Below are 27,956 nucleotides of genomic sequence, written 5' to 3' on the forward strand. Positions count from 1 at the left end.
TAACAGTGTGTCGTTCTTTACCGAAGCAGGATTCACTCTGATCACCAATATCAATACAAGTTTTGTCATAGTAGAAGGGTAGAAGGATTCACTCCCTTCTGCTTTTCTGCAGAACAGCACACGAATGGCTTCCACCCCACACCTTAAAAAAGGGAAAACATGAAGTTTGACTATTGCGCTCAATCTATGAAGTAAAATCATACAAGGGCGGACCCAAAAAAGGAGAAAATAAAAGGATTGAACTGAGACTTCAAAACAAAATTCTCAATCTCTTATTATTCAAATTTCACAAGGTCTAAAGTACAACATTTTTTTTTTCTTTAGTAGTTTGTTTTGCAGTTTCCCTTATGTACAGGTTACAATCCAGAGAGGGAAGAAGCACAGTGAAAATGCACAAGCACCTCTACAAGCTTGCAGACAGCCCCAAAAATGCAGGTATACCAAAACTAGAAAGCTCTAAAACAAAACTCTCACGTCGGCAGCCCTGATCCTACTCACATACAATATACAGAAACCATCTTCTCTTCATGTCCTCTCCAAAAATAGGCTGCTAACTCCAACTCCCTCGTTAAGTTGTGAGAATTCTTTTCCCCAATCAGGATGTCAACATTTTAGTCCTGCTAAGGAATTTTTAGTGCAACTGCTAGCCAATGACTGTCTTCTTTCATGCCATGGTATTCTCTTTCGCACGAAAGTCATCCAAGCTACAGAATTCTTCCCTGAGTAACCTATCCAATTCCTCATGTTTCTTCAGGGGTTCTTTCGGGTCATGAAGCCCACGGTAGTGGTGGAATGCCCTGCCACAGACACAAACAAACCGTCAATAATTACAAACAGAACATCAGCTTCTGAATTGGGGCGCAGGAAGAACCTAACGCACTCGTGCTGATATGCTTAATTATTGCATTTTTAAACTGAAAAGGACCTAACATATCAGTAATTTTTAACTGCACCAGTCTCAATTTCTAATTCGGCCCAGTACTCCAGCTTTATACTGGTGATACAACATTGAATTAGACAATTGATACAAAATATGTGAAAAACCTTTCAAATGTTCTCAAAACTCAGGCGTTCATAACCAGTGAAGCAAGGACTTCAACTTCATCATACAACCCAAATCTTTGTCCTTACTGAAGACGCCATGTGAATCCACATTTTTCAAGTTCATCTTGAATCTTTTAACTTTCATTCTTCTGAAGGAAAAGATGTCAGAACAAACTTGGTTGTCTATTTCCTTGATTTCCAAATAAACTCCTTAAAATATTTCCCCTTGCTCTATAAGAGTGGCTCAATGATCAAGGCCTTTACTTGTAAAAAAAAATGATTAAGGCCTAAGGCAACAAATCTATAAATACTTTTTTAATTTTCATATAATACTATAATACCTTTTTGATTAAACAAAAAATACCAAAAAACTTGACTCCATTTCAATTGAGGTAGATTTCCAAAAAAATGTTTTCTTTAGCCATATAATGTCATTTGATTAAGTTATCCTTGTAAAGAGGAAAAAAAACCATTATGATAAAAAAAAAACATATAATGTTTTCTCAAGGCACATTTTTAACAATACATTTTAGGACCTTTTGATTGTTAAGGGCATCTTAGGCAACAAATCATCGTTGCCTAGGACTCCAGCAGGTGCTGTCTACAAGATTGTCTCCGACAACTCTGTTAACAAAGGATATAGTACAGAGTCAGCCATCTTGATCAAGTATGAAAACATGGAAGGTTTCAAGAATGATCCAACTGAAAGGATCTATTTCTATCACAGATTATGCTCTTGCTAACCTTAAATTTCCTAGGATCCACGGCATTACAATTATTGGAATGCAGTCCACAAAATTGAACAATTTCTTTTGACTTATTCAGCAATTTAAGATCACATTTATCCTCAAGTGTAAGTTACCCTTCACTCGCTTCGGTTCTGTGCATTACTTGTTCACAAACTTCAGAGCATGTTACACTGTGATAATGGAAGGCTTTGAAAGAAACCAGCCGGACACCATTACCACAGCCATGGCAGGTCCTTTCTCCCACACTGCTGGCACAATTCAATAATTTAAGTCTTCAATATTTTCATCAGCTTTTCCACAAGATATATAACCAAAACCTAGTGCAAAGAAAACTCATTCAGTAACCTATAAATACTTTTTCCAAAATTCCCAACTGCTGATGGTTTGGTTCTCTCTGTCCCTAGATGACAGCTTGGCCAATTCCTTCCCCCAAACCAGCCAAGAAGAAAAAGGGTTCTTTCTCCCACACTGCTAGTACAACCAAATCACTCGAGTCCTATTATTTTATCAGCTTTTTTCTCCAAGGCATGCAGCTAAACCAGTGAAGAGCCTTTCACTTCATCACAATTTGATTTAAATGACTTAGAATACCCATTCCCATTGGTAATTCATATCATGACTTGTCCAGAATGACCTAGAGCATTACTAGCTTGTGTGTTCAGAAATTTCAATACTCTTCAAGAGTATAAGAAACTTTAAGTTGTAACAGTGTTGGGACAATCTTCCAAACTGAAAGATTTTCCACTAATACACCAGCAAAAAACTAAAAATATATATCAATTCAAATTTATTTCAGGGCCCGGTTCTATTTCTACATATTCAACCAATCTAAACACATCTAAATAACGGGAAAAAGAAGTGCAAGTTAGTTACCAATATTTTTCTAAGCCATAAAGATTGCCTCTATGATAGAAGTCAAGGGTGAGCTCTTCAAAGTCTTTGTACAGGTCCTCTCTGAACTCCTTCTCCAAACCATAACTGAAATAAGAAAGAACTATTAAAGAGATTAACTGATGAATGTAAACAAGCATTTGTATCTGATGACAAAATGTGTCATTAATTTGCTTCTTAGAAGGTTATATTTGTAATTGTTTCTTTATTAGTCAAGCCTTGTAACTAAAGGTCAAGAAGTGACCACGTATTCTTTATTCTTCTTTGTCCTTTTGTGAAAATCTGATTCTTTACTCTTGTGGGATCCATCGGCTATTAGATGGCCATATGTCCTTTGATCAAATGAATTAGGGCTTCTTGTATTACGCAGCCTTATAAAAGGCTTGAGATGGATACTGTAGATAAAAGAGAGAATAAGGCAAAGGCGGATAAACAGAGAGAGAGAGGCTTCGAGATAGAGAAAAGAGGGTTTTTGAGAAACTTGTAAATCAGTGAGTAATCTGAGAGAGTTAAGGTCATATTGATGACTTGAATCTTGTAACCTGTCCTGCTTTTCGATTTGAAGCTTCAATAAGATGATCTCTGGCCAGTTCCCCCTGTGGATGTAGATCCGAAAGGATCGAACCACGTTAAATCCTTGTGTTCTTGGTATTTTCGTTCTACTCTATTCTTTTCAGATTTGGTGCATTTACTGTAAATATTTTTCTTTGATTCATTCTTGGTGCGTGTTGCTTTTATTGGTGTTCTTGCTCCAAGAATACTTTTATTACAACAGTATCTTAATAAGGAAAAATAGTCCTTGGAAGGAAATTTTATGTGCTATAATCAAAGCAGAAAACTCAGCTTTTCAAGATTTGGCTATAGAGAAGGTTGGCAGGTTGGAAAATGATGTACTTGTCAAAAGGGGGAAGAATCACACTATTTTTTTTTATAAGAATCAAATTTTACTCATTGAAAAGTGGCATAGCCCAAGTACAAAGGAAGTACACACGGATTACACCTAGCATCATCTCGGTATTAGATCCTTTGGACAGCTCTAATGAGCTTTCTCAATGAAATGTTTATTTTCTTAGAGTGGCCAGAATTGGGAAATTGGAGCTATTTTCGACATTTTCAGTTTGTTATACACTTCAAGCATCGGTAGTGTAGAGGTGGATAGGATGCTCTAGATGCAAACTGTGAATAAGAAGTTTACTGTTCAGTTATTGTACAAAGTTTTGTTATGTCGGACTTAGGTTGTGTTTGGATGTTGAAATGAGTTGAGTTGAGTTGAGTTGAGATGATAAAATATTGTTAGAATATTATTTTTTAATATTATTATTATTTTGGGATTTGAAAAAGTTGAATTGTTTATTATATTTTGTATTGAGATTTGAAAAAGTTGTAATGATGAGTTGAGATGAGTTTGGTAACCAAACTCACCCTTAGACTCCTTTTCCTTGTAAGTGCATTTGGAGGAGTAAGGTGCCTTCCAAAGTTGCTTTTTTTTGTTCGGCTGCCTCTCTTGGGAAAATCTTGACTTTGGACAACTTGAGAAAGTGTAGACTTATTGTTATGGATGTGTAAGAAAGTAGAGAATCTATGGATCATTTATTACTTCATTGTGAGGTGGTAAAGGTGTTATGGGATGAGATCTTTAGCAGGACTGGACTTGCATGGGTGATGCCTAGGAGAGTGGTGGGATCTTTTTGCTTGTTGGAAAGGCCTTCACAGCAACCACCATTTTGCTGTTGTATGGAGAATGATTCATTTATGTCTCATATGGTGCATTTGGCTTGAAAGGAATGACCAAAGCTTTGAAGATTATGAAATGTAACGCCCCAATGGAAGGCCCAAACCAATTGGCCTATACTCCAAAAGGACTAGTCAATGATACAATTGGAGCCCCATTGGAACCTTATAAAGAGTAAGAACTTCTCATTCCCAAGCAATGTGGGATCTCATACACCACCTGCCCTTATCATATGGGGTATCATATGGCGTTATCATTTGTAACTATCATTTGTAACGCCCCAATGGAAGGCCCAAACCACATGGCCCATACTCCAAAAGGATTAGTCAATGATACAATTGGAGCCCCATTGGAACCTTATAAAGAGTAAGAATTTCTCATTCCCAAGCAATGTGAGATCTCATACACTACCTATCATTATCATATGGGGTATCACACGAGAGCTCTTTAGATGAGCTTGAAGTTTCTTTTTTCACACCTTATTTCTTTGGGCTAAATGGATATAGCTTTCATGACTTTCTTGTATCATTTTCTAGCTCCTAACTTGTAACTAGGTGTTTGTTCTCTTTTGTATACTCTCTATGTACTTGGGCAACGCCTACGTACTTGATTCAATAAAATTTTATTTACTTTCAGAAAAAGTATAGTTTTATTAAGATTAAAAAGAGTGTAATGCCAGTACACAAGAAGTATACAAGTGATCTACTTAACTGAAAAAGAGGAAAAAGTGCTAAAAATTCTTTAAATATAGAAAGTGCTTATTACAAAGAGTATTATTTTTTTTGACAAGAAACATAGATTATTGATATACCTATAGAACCTGAAAAGGCACTCTATTCCATAGTTATAATTGGCAGCCGCATCTTCGAGTGCAAGTTTTTGGAACTCACTATACATTGAAGGGACAAACAAGTCTCGGAGAAAATATGACCAAAACCTGTACAGTGTATTCATTTCCTGCATGTTAAGAAACATGTGCATGTATATTGAGAATAAATGAAGTTATGAACTTAAAAACTTAACAAACAAATACATGAAGAATAAACCAAAACAATTAAGGACTAGCATGTGCACATAAACTGGCATTAAATAGAAAACCCATTTGCACACGTTAGGATGAAATTTAATTACAGAATTGGCATTAAACACCCTAATATATGAAAAGAAAATGGTTAGCTATAATACCTATACTAAGTGGGTATAAGGTGGTGAATAAGATCTCACATTACTTGGGAGAGAAGTTTTTGCTCTTTATAATGATTTCTAAGGGGTTTCAATTGTATCATTGACTTAGCCTTTTGGAGTTTGTAACACTACCAAAATTTCAAGCAAGAACCCCAAATTACCGTCCCGTAAGGATATGATCATGCTACTTACATCTTCGCTTCTAGCTATAACAAGTGCATCAATAATTGTCTTGTCTACTTGAAGATGTCTTAACAAGGTTGAATTTGATGGGTTTGAGTCTAGTTTTCAGTCTCTTAAAATCGCAGAAATTTTCCTTAGGTGGTTATCTTTAAAAAGATAAGCAAGAACCTCAAGAAAACAAGGCTGTAGCAGGTTGCAAGCAGTGCTTCTTTCCTCTGGTTATGACATTGTAGTATGTGTAAAAAAAAAGTTTGGTTAGTCTCTTGCTAGGGCTGGTGGCAACAAGGCAGAGATTTTCCTTGCTGTTTGCAGCTGTTATCTACCGGTAGGGATTGGTTTTCTTGAACTTGAAGAACTTCCAGTGGGATTGCTATAAAAGCTTTCTGGACTCACAACAGCTTTTTTTTTTTTTTTTTTTTTATGAGGCCTGAAAAGCCTAGTAAAAGGGCTGTACGAACTTAAATCCTAGTTTGTTTAGAAAAGGGTTCTAGGAATTGTAATGGCTTGGAGTTATAGGGTAAATACATTTTAGGAGTCATACATGGGGCTGATTTCTTGTAACGTCCCAATTTGAGGCCCAAACCACATGCCCTATACTCCAAAATGACTAATTAATGATACAATTGGAGCCCCATTGGAACCTTATAAAGAGTAAGAACTTCTCCTTTCCAAGCAATGTGTCTCAAGAGTCAAAACAGTCCTAGCAGGTTAGCAGCTTCAAGAGATACTATTACAGCTCCCTTTTTTTTCTATACTATATTTTCCTCTTATTTCTAACACAGTTTAAAATGATTCACTGAAAAGAACAAACAATTCACTAGGAACCTTTTGACACCCATATCAAAATTTAATTTCCTAAAAGTAGAAACCATTAATCTATAAGGAAACCCAGGTTTCCTAAAATAGAAACCCAAATTTCATAAACCTAGGTATACTTGGGTGTGACAGGAATATGAGCCCAAATGTGGCTTGGCTTTCCTTTGGTTGTTACGTAATAAAAGTAAAGAAAAGAGAAAAGAATGGACCACTCTGTTATTGAAATTCCACACTTGAAATCATTATGAGCATTTCAAAGTATCATCATATCTTTGTTTGTTTAAAGGTGAAATAGCCAAAAAGAAACAAATGTCATTAAGTCCATCATTATGAGCCCATACGAGGCCTTTGAAAATAGAGAGAAAATAAATAGCTCCCTATTTATTTATTCATTCTCCTAATATCACATGTTAGTTTTAAGAATTTAAGAATTCACCTCACTGCAACCAATTCCCAACTTCTTTCTGTCACTCAGGCACCGCTTATGAAACTTCAGGTACCTAACAGGAAGAGCAACCACACGAGAGGTTTTGGTATTACAAACTTTATCTCCTTCTCTCATAGACAAATACAGAATTCACATAATCACAACCCCTTACTTTTGCTGTTTATAACCATTTTCTTCTAAAAGCTGATGGCTTGGATGCTGAAATGGAGGAAATGAATTTGGCATGGAACCCACTGGTGGACTACTGCCAGACAGAATCCCATGTGGCGAACCACTCAACTTTGAAGGTCTATGGCTGTAAAATTTAGATACAGATTTGTATTAGCTTAGTGGAAATTCAAAGAACTACTTGAATAACTTAGACAACATTTAATTTAGCAGACTCAAAGTAATACATCGCTTCTTCAAAACCAATAATTACTTTTGCCTTCTTAAAATCAAGAAAGAAAATACTAAAATACAGCCACAAAGTGTTTTAGGTAAACAAATTGTTTAATCATAAGATAAACACAGGCAACAGTCACTCTAAACTGACCCATGATTGTCAGGAGGTGTAGAACCAAAGAAAAATCCAACCGAGTTGCTTGGTGGACTTTCTGATATGATTCCAATAGAGTTCCTGCATTTTCCATGGCTTCTGACGTTGCCGGAGAAAAAACGTTGTTTATGGGATGACTGCTGCTTCAAAAAGCCTTTATTTTGCTTCCTTCGTGAATTAGAATTTCCAGACAAATCAAGAGCAGTACTACTGATGTAATTATCACCAGCCTTTGAATTGGAGACTCCTGAAGCACTGCTTGAAAATTTGGAGTTTCCATCTCTGCTCTCAAAGCTATTGTTGTTCTTCCTACGATTAGATCTCTTAGTTTTCAGTTCCTGCTAAATAACGAACATGTTTAAACGTCTAGTTACAGAGATTATGAAACTCAAAATAGTCACGAAGACCAACAGGCACTCCAACCTGCTCATAGAAGTAAAGGCCATCATTTATTGCAGAAGCATGCTCGTTGGAAATTGATTTTGATTCTTTATCACTGCCTTGAATTTCTTGATCTATCCTACTATTCTGCAGAACAGATAAAGGATCAGGAGTCAATTTAATGCCAACAAACTAATGACACAATAATACAATAAAATCCTGGCAACACAAACAACTTGTGTACTTACGAACCTCAGATATTCTTTTTTCTCAACAAAAGACGTGCACTTGCAAGAGACCCACAGGAGAAGGGAGGGGGGCAGGGAGTTTCTTTTTATAATAAAAAGACTCGCAATAGATAAAAACAAATAACAGAAGAAAGAGCCAATTGAAACTAAAACTAATAACAGAATTGAATCTAAAACCAATCAAATTACAATCAAGAGGTACAGGAAAAAAGAAATTCCAAGGCAGAGCTCTTTCCCATTGATGTTGAAAGGAGAAATAATGCTTATGGCAGTGTGGTAAAGAGAGACAACTTCTGGGATCATTGAAAGACAATGAAGGCTAAAGATTAGAAGGAACCCATCTGCTACTAATTTAAAGGCATTCAAACCGGAATCAGAGGGAAGAAAGGGTTGTCAGCTGCTACATGTAAGTCAAAGCCAAGTTCAAAGTCAACCTTCCAAGTGGCAACATGAGAGCAATTTTTTTTTTCCATATGCGTAACAAAACTCAAGACCATATATTGGCTAAATGGGCCACAGAAGCCTAGGGAGCCCAAGGCCCAGCCACACAAAGCAAGGAGCTGTCCTTGCCCAGCTGAGGGCGATATGGTAAGGCAAGGTAGAGATACAGGATATGGCATCCCGTCAGGGAGTGATGATGTCAGGGGATGAGATGACATCATTAGATGAAACAAAAGAAGTCAAGAGTATTTATGATGATGGGAGGTATGAGGTTGAGCATTCGATGTGGCAGATGACATTCAATGAAACAAGACTGAATGGCGGGAAGCTTTAATACAACGTGACATAAAGAGCGTGCATTCATTCCATATGACCAGAACATGCTACCAAGCGCCAGTGCCAGCAACGCCTGCTGATATAAATAGCCCAACTCCTGTTGACCCACAAAAAGTTTTCCTCTGATCTCTATAGTCTGCCCCTGACAATCACACAACCCAAACATTTTTCTCAAGAATGTTTCCCCCTAAACAAACACAGCGTAAGTTAAAAGGGCGAGTGGGCGGAAGAAGATAGTTCAGTCAGAGGAAAAGTTCTCGCATCCCCTGAGGGACAAGTATATATTCCAAATTGTTTCTACTAATATGAGATCAGATTTTTATATTTCAAATTGTAACTAATACCGATGTGAACCTTCACAACAAGAAAGCTTCAACTTTCAAGAAGCAAATCCAAAACTGCTTCCATAAGAATTATGCTGATTCTCTTTCCTAAACTAAAGTTGATGAGCACTCCAAAGTCCCCTGGGACTCAATAATAACTTGAATAACCCCCTTCTGTCATACTTTTTCTCAATTTCTTTCTTTCGTTCTTTTTCTTTTTCTTTTTCTTTTTTTTTGTGTTGTTGTTGTTTGCAAATTTTCCATAATTACCTGAAGATTATTGCTCAAGGATCTTTCAACCATCCCTGATAGCAACAGAGGACCATCCACTTCATTTGTGTACAGAGAATATCTATCAAAGAATTTATGACGCAATAGAATGATTACCATACATCATAAAACTTTGAAACTGACCAGCACACTAGACTTGTGCTGATTCCTGAAGATACCAATTAAGTATTAAATTGTACTACGCAGTTAGCCTTCCCAATTCAAAGAATCTAGTGATGTAAGGAGAACCATCAGGAAACAGGACTCATTTTACCACTTCCCAATGCATATGCATACATTTCAGGCTGAGATATCGGTCAGAAATGTGATATGGTGGAAATCAATTAATCATGACTAAACTTCTTTTGATTAGAATGTAACAAATGAAGTGCAAAACAGCAGCAACCAGATATCTTTCAGAAGAAAGCAAAATAATGACCCACTCAACCTTCATACCTGGGTGACAATTACAAGTCTCTGAACATCCTGATCATGGACAACCATCTCATCATCTTCGTCATCAACCCTTTGGCAAATAAAAGGATTCAGAAATACAACGGACGGTTAGTAACCATACACTTAAACAAGAGTTTAAATACAAGTATTAGAACAATTACGCCAATAAATATAGTTTCAAAAAACATATACCCACATCAAATTACATGAATCATGTGACAAAGAAATGCTTAATACGCCACTTTGGGAAGGAAAACATCTCTGATTAATAATATACATTACAAACCTTGTTTTTGTGGATACTATAAACTTTCCTGACATAGAGACCATGACTAAAATAGGCAAAGCATGCACAATATGGCGACTTAGGATAATGAAAAATCTACACAAGCCATATTCATCATGAGTTTATCAAACACATGGTAAATGGAAAAATCTGAAGCGATGTTTTACTTCCAGGAAACACTGTTCTTCCCACAACAACATATAAAGAATCTAATTACACAAAAATAATGCGGGGCAACCAAAGCACAGATTCCACCATAATGCTACTCATCCAGAATTCATAAGCGGCAACAGTTAGTATCAAGAAACATAGATCTGCACAGCGAAGTCTGACTACAAGCCCAATTGGCAAACAACTCATACACTATTTCCACAGTGAAACAGAGTTGAAGTTCAAAATTTAATTAAAAAAAAAAACAAAAATAATGTAAGTGTGTATCTGTGGCCAGACAGCATCATGAAGTTCGCAGACAATTTAGTTTACAGTGCATGCTCATGGTGCCAGTTGTGGATTTCCACAGGTAAGGAAGATGAATTTGCAGCATCGACCACATGCTTCAGACCATAAAGACCCTACAGATTCCCTTTTGCCTAGATCCGGTTCCCCATCCAAAGGGTGGGAAGCTTAACACCTTACTAAGACTGATCTAGGAAAGAGGTAAGGTGTAGAGAGAGAGAGAGAGAGATTCGGAAGGTGTGCTAGATTAGGCAGCAACCCTCTTCATGTTTGAGGGAAAGATATGCACACCTTCAAGTACTGTTAGAAGTGGGTCAAAGAGGGTAGTGCAGCTACTCTCAGTGTGGTTTCTCTGCTGTGTATCTAATATCAATAATTCTATTTATAATCATTCAAGCAACATGCATATTATTAGGAATATGTTTTTCTCTCTCTTTTTTTCTTTTTAAATACTCTTAAATTCCTCCAAAGAGCGCTCCCGATGCCACAGTGGCGGAGGTTATGGAAGTCTCAGGTAGGAGCATTCACTGGAACATCAATTCAACCGAGCAGCACAGGATTGGAGATGAGGAGTTTTGTAAATTTTTATAGTCTCTTGTATTCTTATCGTCCAAATATCCAGCATGAAGATGATTTGTGGTGTAGTCCTGCAGGGAAAGGGGTGTTCACTATTCGTTCCTTCTGTAAGGTCCTCACACAAGTTCCTGAGATACAGTTTCCCTGGAGGAGGCTTTGGCGTCATAAGGCTCCTCCCAAAGCTTCTTTCTTTGTGTGGACAGCGTCTTTAGGCAAGATTCTCACTATGGATAATTTGAGAAAGATGAAGATAATCATTGCTGACTGGTGTTGCATGTGTAAAAGTGGGGGTGAGTGGGTTAATCATTTATTTTTACATTGCGAGGTAGCCAAAACTCTATGGGATGAGGTGTTTAAACGAATGGACTTAACGTGGGTTATGCCGGAAACTGTGTTGGATGTATTGGCTTGCTGGACCTCAATTCGAGGTGTGAGATGGATCATAGCAGTTTAGAAGATGATCTCTATCTGTATTATGTGGTGCTTGTGGCATGAGCGTAATGAGAGGACTTTTGAAGACAAAGAGAGATCTTTGGAGGAGCTAAAAATGTTATTTTTTAGAACTCTTTGTACTTAGGCCATTGCTGTGGACTTTAATGGCATAGACCTTCATGACTTCTTAGTTTCTAGTGCACCTACATAATTAGGGCATTTTTAACTTTGTAATTGACAGTTGTTGGATTAATAAAAAAATAAAATAAAATTTCCCTCCAAATGCACCAAAGTAGACAAATGGAAGCCATCTTCCACACAGCTGCAATTTGGAGTATCCCCTTAATTCCTCTCCAACTAGCTACCAGATCAACCACCCTCCTAGGCATAATCCATGTAAATCCCACTTTGCTTAAAAGAATAGTTCCATGAGGCCCTGACAAACTCACAATGTAGAAGTAGATGATCCACTGTTTCAGCAATATTTTTGCACATACAACACCAATCAATAAGGATAAACCAATGTTTTCTTAGTTGTCAATGGTCAGAATTTTCCCCAAGAATGCAATCCAAACAAAAAAAAAAAAAAAGCAGCCCTCTATGATCCTGAAGAGGTCGTTGGTGCATCCCCACTTTTGGTACCTGCACAGAACCACGCGATGGTGGTCTCCCCACTTTCGGGACCTGCACAAAACCACACAATGGTGGACGTTGGTGTATCCACAAGGTTATCTCATATGGTTAGTCCAGCGGAATGTGAAGTTCTAGTGGAAGGGGCTAGGCAGAGTTGGGATGCAGTCTTGGATCCCCCATCCGGCGTACTAGACCTGGAAACATCACTAAAAAATGGATGGGGCAATATGAGAAATGTGATGTTCCCTGTGGGGGGGGTCAGAAGGAGTGGATTTGCAATTGGCTATTTGTGAAAGGGCCTTTTTCGATGGGGGGGATGGTGACCCAATATGAATTCTCCCTCCTAGCCCCAACCCAGAAAGATTCATCTCGGAGTGTGTTGAAAAAGATTGAGGAGATGCAAGCTTGCGTTGGGGTCTCTTGCATAGGATTTGAAGAACAATTAAAAGCTCTTCTTGTGGCCATTGAAGCTAGTAGATCGAAGTCCACCACAAAGAGAGACAGGGAACTCAAAAGGCTCAAATGTTCTATTAACTATTAAGCAAAGGAAGGAAGTGGCGGAAGGGATAGATTGAAAGGGACGGGGGTCACTATTGTTCATGAAACCTAAGATCCTCTCCTGGAATGTGCAGGGGCTTAACGATCGCAACAAGCGCCTCCGCATTAAATCTTTGTTGTGAATGTGGAAGGTTGATGTGGTGTATTTTCAAGAAACAAAATTGTGGGTCATTGATAGAAGAATAATTCAAAGTTTGTGGGGGTGCTCGTATGTGGGCCGGTCATATTTGGCTTCGTTAGGAGCATCAGGCGGTGTTCTCCTAATGTGAGATAAAAGAGTGGTGGAAGCGGAAGAGGAGTGTGTTGGTACTTTTTTGGTTGCTAGCCATTTTAAAAATGTGGTAGATGGGTGGGAGTGGCCTTTTGTAGGCATTTATGGATGAATAGAGATAGAAGACAACTTTGGGATGAATTGGCGGGTTTATATTGGTTATGGGAGGTGTCATGGTGTATGGATGGGGACTTCAACATCACTCGCTTTTCTAGCGAACGATCGGTGAATCATCGAACCTCCTTAGCCATGGAGGAGTTCTCGGAATTCATTTTTTATCTAGATCTTATGGATCTCCCCATGGTTGGTGGCGAGTTCACTTAGTCTAATAGTCGGGATTTGTCGAGATTGGATAGATTTCTTGTCTTCTTCGTGGGAGGCCCACTTTCCAGAATTGCGTCAAAAGAGGCTGCCCCATATCTGCTCAGATCACTTTCCTATCTTGTTAGATTGTGGGGGAATCCAGGGGGAATACCGGTATTTTAAGTTTGAAAATATGTGGTTAGCAAATGATAGTTTTGTAGAGAGAGTGCGCCATTGGTGGGCATCCTATCAATTTATAGGCACCCCTAGTTTCATCCTTGCAAGCAAGCTTAAGGCCCTGAAGCTCAATATTAAGAAGTGGAACTTGGAAGTCTTTGGTAACGTTGTTAACCAAAAGACTATTGAGGGGAGGTAGCTGATGGGAGACACCACGAAGGAGGTATTATTGAGGAAGAGCTTGATAGTGACAGATTTGGAGAGGGTACTATTGATGAAAGAGACTTATTGGCGACAAAAATCCAAGGCCCTTTGGCTGAAAAAAGGTGATCATTGTACGAAATTCTTTCATAAGGTGGCTAATTCACATAGGCGTAACAATGCCATTGAGACACTTCTTTCAGGTACTCAAGTGCTTACTTCCACCTCAGAATTAGAAAACCATGTTGTGCATTACTACGAGAATCTCCTCACGGAACCAGCCTGTTGGAGGCCAAATCTTGATAATCTGTTGTGTGAGTCTATTGATTTGCAGAGTACGTGTTGGCTAGAAAGACCTTTTGATGAAGATGAGATTTATAAGATCATTCTTAGCATGGACAGGACAAAGTACCGGGTCCGGATGGCTTTTTTATGGGATTCTTTCAAGCATGTTGGGATATTATAAAATATGATGTATTGCAGGTTTTTGGGGAGTTCCACTCCTATCAAAAATTAGAAAAGTGTCTCAATGCGACATTCATCGCTCTTATTCTGAAGAAACAAGGGGCTACGACAATTGAGGAGTTTCGTCTCATAAGCCTTGTGGGTGGAGTATACAAGATCATTTCTAAGGTTCTAGCTAACCAACTAAGCCTGGTATTGGAACAAATTATCTCTAAGCCTCAAAATATGTTTGTTTGCGGGAGACAAATCCTAAACTCGGTCCTTATTGCCAATAAGTGCTTGGATCATAGGCTGCAGGAGGGAGTTCCTGGTATTCTATGCAACCTTGATATGGAAAAGGCTTATGATCACGTGAACTGGGATTTCCTTATATACATGCTAAGGAGGTGTGGCTTTGGTGATATGTGGATTTCTTGGATTCAACATTGCGTTTCCACCGTCCGGTTCTCGGTGTTAGTGAATGGCACCCCTGCTGGTTTTTTTAACAGTTCTCGTGGTTTGAGGCAATAGGACCCACTATCCCCTTTTCTCTTTGTTATAGTTATGGAGGCACTTGGTCGGATAGTAAAGGCGGTTGTTGGAGGTGGCCTTCTTTCAGGATTTTCGGTGGGTGAGGGTATTAATGGTTCTATCTTAATCTCACATCTCTCATTTGCAGACGATAATCTTCTTATTTGTGAAGCGAATCATGGCCAAATTCAATCTCTACGAGCACTATTATTATGCTTTGAAGCCGTGTCGGGGCTTAAGGTGAATTTGAGTAAGTCCGAGATGGTTGCGGTGGGTACGGTGCCCTGTATCAACAACTTGGCAAGCCCCTTGGGTTGTAAAGTATCCTCGTTGCCTATTTTGGGCCTGCCGTTGGGGGCGACTTTTAAGGCTAGAGCTATTTGGGATGGGGTCGTGGAGAAAATAGAGAAAAAGTTGGCCGGTTGGAAACAGATTTATTTATTGAAAGGGGGTCGACTCACATTACTAAAGAGTACCTTAATGAATCTTCCCACCTATTTTTATCCTTGTTCCCTTTGCTTACAAGGGTGGCGAACAAGATTGAGAAATTATTCCGGGCCTTTTTGTGGGGGGGAGTGAGGGTGGAGAAGAAATTTCATCTTGTGCATTGGAATTGAGTTTGTTCCCCAATTTCGAATGGGGGATTGGGAGTGTGCGACTTGAGGACCTTTAATAAAGCTTTGTTGAGGAAATGGTTATAGAGGTATCACTTGGAGAGGGAGTCGTTGTGGAGGGAGATTATTGATTGTAGACACGAAAGTGCTTGGGGGGTTGGTATTCCAATGAAGGGGGGGGGGGGTTATGGAAATTTATTAGGAAGGGGGACAAGCTTTGTAAGGCATATATGTTTCGTGGTTAGGGTAAGAATAAGGTTTTGGCATGATGTTTGGTGTGGAGATTGCGCTTTTAACACAGTTTTTCCAATTCTCTATCGTATTGCAACTAGCAGGGATGCTACTGTGGCGGATTTGCGAACATCCTCTCATGGTCCTCCCCAGTGGAATATCCTCTTCAATCGGGATATTCATGATTGGGAGTTACACTCTATTTCAGACTTTTTCAGATTAATATACTCTATAGGGAACACCATGGCACAGAGGAATAAGATGCAGTGGAGGTCTAATGCCAGCAAGAAGTGTACAGTCAAGGAGCATTACAAATTATTGGGATCACAAGCTAATGTTCATTTCCCTTTAAAGAATATATGGAGGTCTCATGTGCCTTCTAAAGTGGCCTTCTTTGTATGGACTGCGGCCCTTGGGAAGATTTTGACCACGGACAATCTAAGGAAGAGGGGTTGCATCGTGATGGATTGGTGCTATTTGTGTAAAAAGGATGGGGAATCTGTGGACCACTTACTGTTGCATTGTGAGGTAACAAGGGTGATGTGGGATGAGATCTTTAGAAGAGTTGATGTCGCTTGGGTAATGCCTCGGAGAGTGGTGGATTTATTGGCCTGCTGGAAGGAGATTCATGGCTCTCCTCAAGTGGCAGCAGTGTGGAAGATGATCTTGTTGTGCATCATGTGGTGTATATGGTCGAAAAGAAATAAGGTGCTTTGAAGATAGGGAGCGTTCATCAGCGGAGCTTCAGAATTTTTTTGTACACACTTTAATGCTTTGGTTTTCAGCCATTATTCTTCATGGAAACAATGTGCATGCTTTCTTGTCTTTATTCTCTTGATCTTAGAATGTATTTCGGTATTCTTTTGTATACTTTCTGTGTACATGGGCTATATTTATCTCATTCATATCAATAAATTTACTCTTATATATCAGAAAAAAAAAAAAAAAGAGTCGTTTTACTCCTCCAAATGCTCTTCCAAGGAAAGTGGTTACTAGCCTAAGTAGTAAGGACCTCATAGAAAGTGCGTACATAGAAGTTTCCTTTACTATCTGTGTACTGGAAGGAGTCCAAGCAATCTTATCCGCCATTGTATCACCAGCTCCACAGGCGTATAACAAGTTAAAAAATTCAGTAAAGGCACCAACCTCCCAATCATATGCCTCCCTAATGAAGATGGCATTCCACTATAGTAAGCCAATAGTAATTTCCCTTAAATCAGCCACCAAAGCATCTTGTTCCCATGCAATTCTAAAACAAAGGGATAACCATCCCTAAGAGCTGTATCTTCAACCCAAACATCATGCCAAAAACTAATCTTGTTACCATCCCCCATCATTAGTCTAGTATATGTAGAGCAGGATCCCCAAACTTTCCGAATATTTTTCCATAATCCCACTCCATATGCCCCCCTAACTTCGTTAGAACACCAACCAACCATACTTAGTATCGATCACCACCTTCAATAATGCTTCCCTCTCATAATTATATCTCCACATCCATTTCCCTACGAGAGCCTTAATGAAGACCCTCAAATTAGGAACCCCCAGCCCGCCACCCCACTGGAAAGCACACATTATCCCAACAAACCAAATGAAACTTATGGGAGGTTTGGATAGTGAGTTGAAATGAGATAAGATGAAAGTTGAATAAAATATTGTTAAAATATTATTTTTTTTAATATTATTTTTGTTTTGAGATTTGAAAAAGTTGAATTATTTATTGTATTTTGCGTGAGAGTTTGGAAAAGTTGTAATGATTAGATAAGATGAGATGAGTTGAGAGGCTCTCTCAATCCAAACAACCCCTTAAACTCCTCACCTAGCCCACTTCACATGAAATCTCGTTGGAGCTTCTCAATTCGTGAGGCGGCACTAGCAGGAAGTGGAAATAATGATAAGAAATATGAAGGAAGGTTTGAAAGTGTGCTCTTTAAAGTAATCCGACCCCCTTTTAACAAATGCAACCTTTTCCATCCAGCCAGTATGTGCCCAATCTTCTCCAACACCTCATTCCAAATAATCTTGGCTTTAAATGATGCTCCCAAAGAAAGGTCAAGGTACTTCATAGGCAATAAAGAGACCCCACAACCTAATAAGTCAAACCCCTTATTGTTGCTAACATTACCCACAACAACTAGCTCAAATTTAGAAACATTTACTTTCAAACAAGAGACGGCTTCAAAGAAAAGCAGGATAGCCCTCAAATACTAGATATGACCTTGGTATGCCTCACAAAATAACAATGTATCAACCGCAAACAAAAGATGAGAAATAATGATTGAGCCACGGTTAGTATCCCCACCGAGAAACCATCCTCAACTGAAGGTGACAATAATATACCAAGGGCCTCCACAACAATGACAGATAAGATAGGTGATAGTGGATCACTTGTCTCAACCCCCACGAACTGTTGAAGAAACCCATCGGATCAAACCTTTGACACACAATATGCATAATCTACATCCTCCATCTCTTCCCATAAACCACATCTCCCTAACAAGTATAATAGAAAGACCCAATTAACATGATAATAAGCCTTCTATGTGCCTAGTTTACATATAATACCCGGAATCCCTAACCTGATCTTGCTATCCAAGAAATTGTTGGCGATAAGGACCAAATCCAATATTTGTCTCCCTCTTACAAATGCATTTTGAGACTTAGAAATGATTCAATACATGAGTAAGCTCATCCTATTAGCAAGAACTTTTGAAATTATCATGTATATCCCACTCACAAGGCTAATAGGATGGAAATCCTTCACCTCTATTGCACCAACTATTTTGGGAACAAGTAGAATGAATGTAAAATTTAGGCTCTTCTCAAACTTGGTAAAAGTGAAGAGCCTTAATTCTTGTTCACCCTCATTCTTGCTCACCGGCAATAATACCATTGAAGGGACGGTGGTAGAGGAACCATCAACAACCAGAGAACAAGCCTGTGACACCCTGTGGAGGGTAGAGCAATCGTCGACATGCAAAGGAGAGAAACCGAGACTGAACCTATTTTGTAAACACCCTCATTCTTGCTCGTCGAAGGTACTATCATTGGAGGGACGCCGATGGAGGGACCAACTACTACCTGTGAACAAATCTGTGACACCCCAAGAGGAAGAAGGGCAACCATCAACACGCAGTGATGAGAACCCGAGCCTAAACCCATTTCATATGAATTTGGGTTTTGGCCCGCCAAAGCTACGTGGGTCAAGTTGCTCGCTGGTCCAGCCCAATTGTCTCTTTACCATTATAAGTGATCCGGCTCACGGGGCCACTAAGTTTACAATTAGGAAAGCCCATTTGAAGCCCACTAGCCCCTGCCTTATCTTTGCTCCGCTCCAAGCCCATACTCGAGCCCAACCCTTCATCCACTTGTCTGATCATCCCCTCCACCATTTCTTTTAATGCCAAAAGTTGATCTTTCATTTCCAATAGTAGGCGAGCCTCCAACTGACGAGCCACCTACTGTAGCCCCAACTCCTTCCTGATTGGCCCCCAATGTGAATTTCTGAAGCTCATGATGGTCTCTTGGAAACACCCCTGACTTGCTACCACTAGAACTTTCTCTCAAGTCAGATATACCACCCTGGGCAATGTATGTATGAGCCGCCAAGACCGTTGCAAGACTTTCAAGGGCCTCCTTATATGACCTCCCTGCACTCTTATGTGTCCCATTGATTTTGGGATGCCTTGAACATACCCCTACCAACATGCAAAGGAGACACCTTGTTTCTATTACCGAAAACAAAGGTTGACACTCAACTCAGAGCATCAGCAAAGCTCTTCCATCCCCTCACTTCTATTCCTTCTGGAATGACAATATGACAACTTCTTCGTCCTCCACCGTATTCAGTCATCACCAAGTATCTGTCGTAGTAATTGGAGCACCGCTGCGCCACATACAATCTATTTCCATCTCTAGTTTTATAAAACTCCCATTGTCCTTAGAATAAAATCCTTCATTGCTTTCACCACCCAGCCCACAGACAAACTTCCAATAATAATTTCTTTCACCACCTTCCTCCTTTCAGTAATACGTAAAGTAGCGTTGCCCTCCCTTATAAACTCAAAGACCTTTGAATCAACTAGAAGCTTTTTTAATGTAGCCATCTCCCCACCAAAGGAAATAGTTAGCTCTGCCTAGAATCATTATAATCAACCATTGCAAGGACATGAGAGAGAGAGAGAGAGAGAGAATTTTTTTTTTTTTACCAAAAACGAAATTGGTTGTAATTGATTTTAATGGCATAAACTTTCATGGATGTCTTGTATTACTAAGGCCTCGTTTAGATTCAGAGATGAGATGAGATGATTTTATATTAAAGATGAAAGTTGAAAGTTGAAAAAAATTTTGTTAAAATATTACTTTTTAATATTATTCTTGTTTTGAAATTTGAAAAAGTTGAATTGAAATTTGAAAATGTTGAATTGTTTAATATATTTTGTAAAAATTTGGGAAAATTGTAATGATGAGATGAGATGAAACACTTTTTGAATCCAAATGGGGCCTAAATTACGCACATGGGCAATGATTTTGTTAATGTCCCAAATACTTGGGTTTTTGCCTATTCTTACGATCAATAAGATTTTGTTTACTAACAACAAAAAATAATCGATCATAATTTTGTGTTCATGAGCAGCTCATTAGTGAGCAAACAAGCCGAACTGGAATTGGATCAAGTTGATCACGAGTGGCTTGTCAAGTAGACTAGTTCATTTATAGCCCTAAACAAACATAATCTTCTCTTGACATCCTCTTCAAGAACATGGCAACAAATCAATGTCATTTGAAAGTGTGTCATTCTGAATATATTGTCAAGGTCAGATGTTGAAATTGTCAAGTAAAGCAAGAGAGGGTTTATGGGAAAAAATATGAATGAAGGTGGGAGAGGAACAATAAAAATGACCTCAATACTGAAGATGACTTCCATTGTCCATGTTTGATTTTCATTTTGCTTTAACATTTCTAACTATTGATTTACCATTATAAACATTCCATCACGACTTTTACTTTTCATTCAAACTAACCACATCATGAAATAAATGAATTTCAAACTGCACTTCATGTATTTTTTACATTATTAATATCATATTTGCCGTTAATTTTACGGGAAAGTTGAATTCCTTCATGGCCTTGCATACTTTCAATTAAATCAATGTAATTTATAGGATCAAAGTTCAGAAAATCATATATCCCAAACCATCTGCAGAAATTTTTGTGAAGAAAACATGTCGTAGAAAAAAAGTGAAGATACATGTTGAAGAGTTATCAATATTAGATGATTTAGATTTGTGTAAGATTTAAGTATTCATTGGCTTAATGGCAATGATTCCTTTGGTTGGCCCAAAGGGCAGGGGTTCGTACCACCCCTATGTCAATAAAGTAATTTTAACTCCTAGAGGTTGGCTCAAGTGGTAAAGGTTTTGGTCTTGATGGTATGCTCCCTCCAGGTCTAAGGTTTGAATTATCTTGGGTGCAAACAATTTCTAGGGGGCATCGAATTAGGGGAACTTCCCCTTGAATTACCCGAAGTGCACTTGCGGGAAACTCCATGCTGAGGGCCTGTGCACCCTTGGGATGAGTCAAGACTTTGTTTTCAGACACCCGGTGCCAATCAAAGAAAAGATTTATAAGTAAGCATCTCTAGTGACACATGGACAACATTAAACCCCTCTAAAGTGCAACCCTACATTCCTCCTACCCAATGCCCTGCTTGCTTAGCCCTTACTGTATGGGGTTGTTGTTTAGAAAGCGCATAACAACCACTGAAACATCTATGTATCGTATCATCGACTAGGCGAATTCTTTTTTAGAATAAATCAAGAACTTTTCTAGGACTGTATTCCAGATCTCATCAAAAATTTACAGCAACTTGCTAATCTGATATAATATGTATAATAGGTGTGTTCTGGGACAGAAGGATTTGAATATCAGAGTACCAGATGATGCTTCACAAGAAAATATGAAAAGGAGAAAAAAGATCATCAAGCAAATATGAAAGCACTAGAGACTTCTATCAGAAAAAGTTAACAAAAACAAAAGCATGCAGTACCTTCTAGCTGAAGAAAGATCATCCTTCCTTACTGGTTTCTGTTCAAGCTCCATCTCTTCGTCAAGCATAAATGTGCTTGCAAAATCATTAGACAGGTCATCAACATTCTGTACAGCCATATCTGATGACACTCCCCTGCTTCCAGTCTCGTGATCATCAAATTTTGTGTTTTCAGTTCCTCCTGAGTGCTCTGGGAGTAGAGAAGCAAAACTGGGGCCAAGATCTAAGCACTTGAGATTTTCACAGCCTAAGGTTTTTGTTCCACCACTGAAAGTAGCACTCCTGTTGTAACGTTCAGTGTTCGTAATATCTGGTACTACAGGAGTATCTCTGTTTGACAATAAATGTTGCACTGAACTTTCATCGTGTGATGCAAATTCAGCATTTTCTTGAGAGATGTTGCCTGCATTATTCATATTGGCCTCACGATTTGAAAAGGAATCAATAGCCTTCTCTACGGATTGGCCTTGGGGAGTCTCAGCTTGCAATGAAAAATTCTCTGCAGAAGATGGAATCCACTTTGACCAATCGTCACGTTTCCGTATCTTGTCACCCTATAGAGATAGCACCAATAGTAAGTTTCATGCCACTGGAGAAAAGCAACATAGCACTAGAAGAAACCCAATCACATGTCAAAATCTCCCAACTTAGAGTATAAAATTCCTTGTGCACATGAGTTGGATCCAAAAGTAGGAAGGAGATACTCCCAACAGCACCATAAACTCTATTCCAAGGTGTGAAGGTGGAATGAATTCATATCAATGCTTCATCCAAACTAATGCCACCAACTCTTGTTCAAAATAACAGGGTAACTCCAAACAGGTTTCCCTTTCCACCACTCTTTGACGCAGGAAATTTTATCAAAGGATGGAGAACTCTGTACACAACTTCTTTTATAACAACTCTGAACACAAAACTTGCACCTTTTGAAATAAGTCTGATAAATTTTGGAAGAAATAAGACCTAATTATGTTCACTTGGGAAAAATAGAAAAAAAATAGGGAGAAAAGATTCCCAATTGGAAAAATAAAAATAAAAATTATGAACACATACATTGAAGGAATACTTCATAAATCTGCAAAGATTTAGAATTTGCAAAAAATAACATTCTTTCGAACCAGCTTCAGACATTAGAATCTTGAAGATTGTATGAAATGAGGGAGATCATACTGCAACCAACCCTAAACCAACTAAGATTTTTGCATTTGAAGAAAAAAGATCATTATCTGTTAATGAAAAACAAAATTATTAAGTTATAACTCTACACCCAAGAAACTGTTCTGGCTTCAAATCGTTCCAGCATATATGGAGAAGAAACAGAATATAAGAATGAATGTATGAAAATCTAACCTGAACTTCTACAGCACCAGAAGTCTGCAGTGCATCAAGGATGAATGGTAAATCTGAGCTCATCTTCTTAACCTGCTTAATAAATCAAACAAAAGTGAGGTTTCAAATCATTTCAAGCGACATAACAAGGGAGCATGTCTTTTGAAAATCTAACATGCTAACTTTATATTGTGGCAATTGGGAATAAATTAGCCAGATCTGCATCAGAACTAAAGCACTAGCCTGTATAATCATGGCAATCTAGCATAAGTAGAACACAGAAAGCTTACTCTTTTAAAGTCAGCAACAGTGGATATGGGAACCCATCCGTGGCTGTCCATCAGGGAGATTAGATAATGGTCATTCTGCAGGTTTCCATCACTGCTCAAAGAAAAGGATATAAAGGCAAAAGACAAACTTTGCTGTAAGTCTGTACTATACAAACAGAACCATTATTTTATTTAGTTGCTAAAATTCCCAGAAATCCTTATGCACATTTGGATGTCCATTCTATTAGTGTCAGCATTATATGTAGTATCCAAAAGGACAATCAAGATATACAGAAGGGGCTATCAAAGAAATGGAAAAGGTCATAAAAATGTCAAACATCAGTTCAAAATTTTCAGGAAAGAGTACATGTAGCTGAACCCAATTAGGAGCATCCATAATGTACTAAGGATTAGGCTCAGTTGAGTTGAATTGAGCTGTGGAGATTCTACAGCATCAAATGTATGATGACTCACATAATTAAGGGCCCTATTTTAAGCAGAATAATATAATGACACCAAAGCATTCAATGTCCATGGCATGTCCACTTCCGGCTCATATTATAAGGCTACTGCATCAGTGAGAATAAGGTCTTGTTTGGTTACACAGATGAGATGAGATAAGAAATCTATAAATAGTAGTGAGATAGTTTGTGAATAGTAGTAAAATGGTTTGAATTAAAATATTTTATAGGGTTTTGGAAAAGGAGAGAGAAAAAAGTTGAAGAAAAATATTATAAAACTAAAATATTGTTAAAATATTATTTTTTAATATTATTTTTGTTTTGAGATTTTATAAAAGTTGAATTGTTTTGTGTTTTGTTTGGATGTTTAAAAACATTGTAATGATTAGGTGATGATTAGATGAAAAATTGAAATTGAAAAGTGTTTGTGTTTGAATGGTGTTTGAATGTTGAGATGAGATGAGATGAGATGAGATGAGATGAGATGAGATGCAATGGGATGAGATGGGTTGAGACCATCTATGAAATTAAAAGGGGCCTATGAGGCTTCAAGTTAACAATACATGAAAAACTTGTGCGTACACAAAACACGATTAAACGCAGCCATAATGGATTATGTAGGATAGGCAAGAAACGGTGTTCAATTCTTGCCGCCAATACAAAATAAATAAAAATGAAGCAGTAGTATTCTCTCCCTGAAGGACATACCTGAAATAATATTCGATTTGTTTTACTATGCTAGCCCTCAAAGCTAGTATCTCTGGGGATGCTACAGGAGCCACTGGATTAATAGGATATGTCATAGTGTGCAGCGAATGAGATCCCCTATTAGAGCCGGGAGGTGCAATAGGAACATAGTATACAGATGCAGGTCCTGGGGACAAAGTTAAAAATGATTGAAGCACAAACAGCATTGAACAGGAGGAAGATCATTCCCTATACCGATGACAGATTAAAGAAGGTAGTAGGAAAAATGGTTTTATAAATGAAAGCCCCTTCCAATGGATACAAAGAATTACCAGGGAAGCTTGGACCAACCATGAACCCAGCCGCTGGGCGAAAAAAAAAAAGGTCCTCTGACAGCCCTTGGTTCAATACCCTGTCGCAATGAAATGTTGTCTACCGGATTATATGCTCCTTGATAATGCCAGGCAGGATTGAAATGGCCAACAGGTTCTTGCATATGTGGTCTTCTAGTAAAAGAATTGACAACATAAGCATTGGGATCCACTTGTGATGGAGGCTGAATATTTCTACTAGCATCAACACCATGAACTGGTGGAACAAGAGCTTGAGTTTCAAAGCTTGGGAAGAGTCCTGGACTAGGAGGGTACACATACCCAGGAACTGCAATGTGAGATGGAGAAACTGTAGGATGAAAAACGGGTGGGATTGATGGTTGACAATAGGGTAGGGATACAGGAAAAGGTTGACCACCATTTGGGTTGCGTTTAGAGCCTGATCTTTGATATCGTGACGATGAGTGTTTATTCGAAGGATTAGGATTTCCAGATCCATGTGATTTTTGCAACCCAACTGGTCCCTGGATGTATCCAAAAAAGCTACAGTAGCATATACCATTTAATTTTCATGCAATTAAATAGAACGAAAAATTAACAAAGCATCCTTCATAAACATGTTACAGGAGGGGTAAACACAATTTTGCTACTCCATATTACTCATTCCTGATTTAAATAGAAAAAAAAAACACATAAAAAGTTAAATTAATCTGAAGCCCCAAAACCCATTGGCTGAAGTCCTAACTTCGCAAGCCAAACAAATTGACATAAGAACATTATAAAAAAGTTAAAGGCTGTTTTTTAATATTCTCTTATTCATCTCTTATTATATAATATTCCACCGGATAAACTGATTGTTTAATTGAAGACTTGAGGCAAAAGCTGAATCCTAGAAGAAAATTTGACGATTGTTCTTAGGGAAATTCTACATACTACACCCTCATCCCCCTCTCATCCCACTATGATGAGGTGGCATTGTCCATCAACCTGTAGATTTTTTCTTTAAAAAAATTAAGGATGATCCAAGAGTGATGAGAGTGCCACATTTTACATAGTGGGATGAGAGTGTGGTTTGTAGCATTACTCTTGTTCTTATTATGAGTTTAAGAGATCTTTTTTGCAAGTGAATGCTATTTTTTTTTTATAAATAAAAAATTAATTAGAAAGCACAAAAGAGACAACCCAAGTACACAGGGAGAATACAAGTGGAACACCTATCAGGAGGAAGATACAGGTAAATGCGAATTATAGAGATCTAGTGATGTGCAAATCCCATAGAGGAGTAATTGGTGTAGCAAAGTCATCAGGAACATTGTATTTTTGTTCAGACAATCTCCTTGTTTAAGACTTTAATTATGGATACCACATCCAAAACGAGTCTCATCATAATGAACTGGCATCGCATTATCACATCTTAGGCCCTATCAGGAGGAAGATACAGGTAAATGCGAATTATAGAGATCTAGTGATGTGCAAATCCCATAGAGGAGTAATTGGTGTAGCAAAGTCATCAGGAACATTGTATTTTTGTTCAGACAATCTCCTTGTTTAAGACTTTAATTATGGATACCACATCCAAAACGAGTCTCATCATAATGAACTGGCATCGCACGTGAAATGCAATGATGAGCATATTTATAATCTGTTGCGCATTATTGTTTGTCCAGATTTATGGCCTTTTGCATCGTTTTCTCTAGGGCCTAAGATGTGATCCCTAAGAATGTTTTCTTCTTTTTTCACATATATGATTCCTAAGAAGATTGTTGATTTACACTTCTGTCGGAAAGGTTTGCTGTAATGGAAAAATAAACATCATGTGCACGGTTAAAGAGAGAAGAATAGTCACAGAATGATTGAGCTACTTAATATTGGGCTCACAGCTTTATTACTATACTCTATGTAAGATAACATGCCAGGTAACACTCAATGGAGCCAAAAATGTTTACTTGGCCAAAAGCGAAAAATTAAATCTACTAGGGACTTGTGTTCGTCTAAGCTCCTCTCATATAGTCCCCTTTAGAATAATGTATATGATTTAAGTTTTCCGCTACTCTACAGCTTAAGCTTCAGGGATGGGTTGGGTTCGAACCCCATAGCCAGCATAATTCTCTAAATTTTTCCAAATTATTGATTATCATTTATCTTATCAAAAGCTTCAGGGATGGGTGATATTTATGAGAAAGAACCCCCACAATTCCATTCTCTGTATACACGGCTCGTTTTCAAAGCGCATTTTTGGCACATTACTAAAATTAACAAGCCGTAAATAAGACACAGTGCGCTAAAGAAGACCGTCCAACATATGAAGAAGAGAATTTGGCAAACCTGCACAACTGGAGGAGCAGGAGTAACCAGAGGCTTCGTAGCGGCGCCATCGGGAATCTTGGGTCGCTGCGAATCGGTAAGAGCAGGCCAAGACTCCGCCGCATCAATCATTACCGGAGCTTCGGCATCGACGGCAACGGGAGATTTCCAGGGTGACTTTGGCCCACCCACTTCCTTGTTGTCGTGATTATCGACGTCAGCCTCATTGTCTGCCATCACCATCCAACCTCCGATCTCACCGATTATTAATGTCCCCCCAAACTTCCTCTTCTTCAAAGCTTCACTCACTGTCTCTTTCCAGCAAGAACACAAGCACAGTTTTGGTGCAACTGTGATTATCCAAGATTGATAGGAAAGGCAATCTTGCAAGAGGAGCAAGACCACATGCCAATGGGAGTGTGAATGGAAGAATGTTGTATCAGTGGAACAGGGTGAGAATTTGTAGCAAAGAATCTAAAAGCAAGGCAGAAAAAGGCGGGGTTTGTAAAGGAATCTTTGATCCGTGAATACAGTAAATCAAAGCATGAGCCTGGTATACAGTTGGGTAGAGCGAGAGCGAGAGAGAGAGAGACGGCGAAAGAGCGAGATATTAGGGTTTTTTGGACAGCGTATACGTGTTTTTTGTGTGCGTGAAAAATGGAGACAAGAGGGAGTTGAGAGAGATTTCACAGTTGCAGCCGCCAACAAAGTGCCAAAACTGTTTAAAAAGCCTAGTACAAGGTCTGTCCACTTCTACGCGCTTACATAAAT

At 38.5% G+C, this 27,956-nt stretch overlaps 1 protein-coding gene across 1 annotated transcript; it reads right to left on the reverse strand.

The window, feature by feature from the left end:
* Positions 1-249: 249 nt before the first annotated feature.
* Positions 250-27,888, reverse strand: LOC108989695 (la-related protein 1A). The gene is given in 15 exon segments (XM_018963396.2): positions 250-797; positions 2,667-2,771; positions 5,228-5,373; positions 7,037-7,100; positions 7,200-7,343; positions 7,584-7,924; positions 8,010-8,114; positions 10,042-10,111; positions 21,804-22,357; positions 23,154-23,225; positions 23,423-23,513; positions 24,571-24,736; positions 24,882-24,912; positions 24,914-25,405; positions 27,207-27,888. Coding segments are annotated over 15 exon segments (2,736 nt in total). The 5' UTR covers positions 27,429-27,888; the 3' UTR covers positions 250-664.
* Between the last annotated feature and the right edge of the window lie 68 nt (positions 27,889-27,956).

Source organism: Juglans regia, chromosome 14 (genome assembly GCF_001411555.2).
Source record: "Juglans regia cultivar Chandler chromosome 14, Walnut 2.0, whole genome shotgun sequence".
NCBI lineage: Eukaryota > Viridiplantae > Streptophyta > Magnoliopsida > Fagales > Juglandaceae > Juglans > Juglans regia.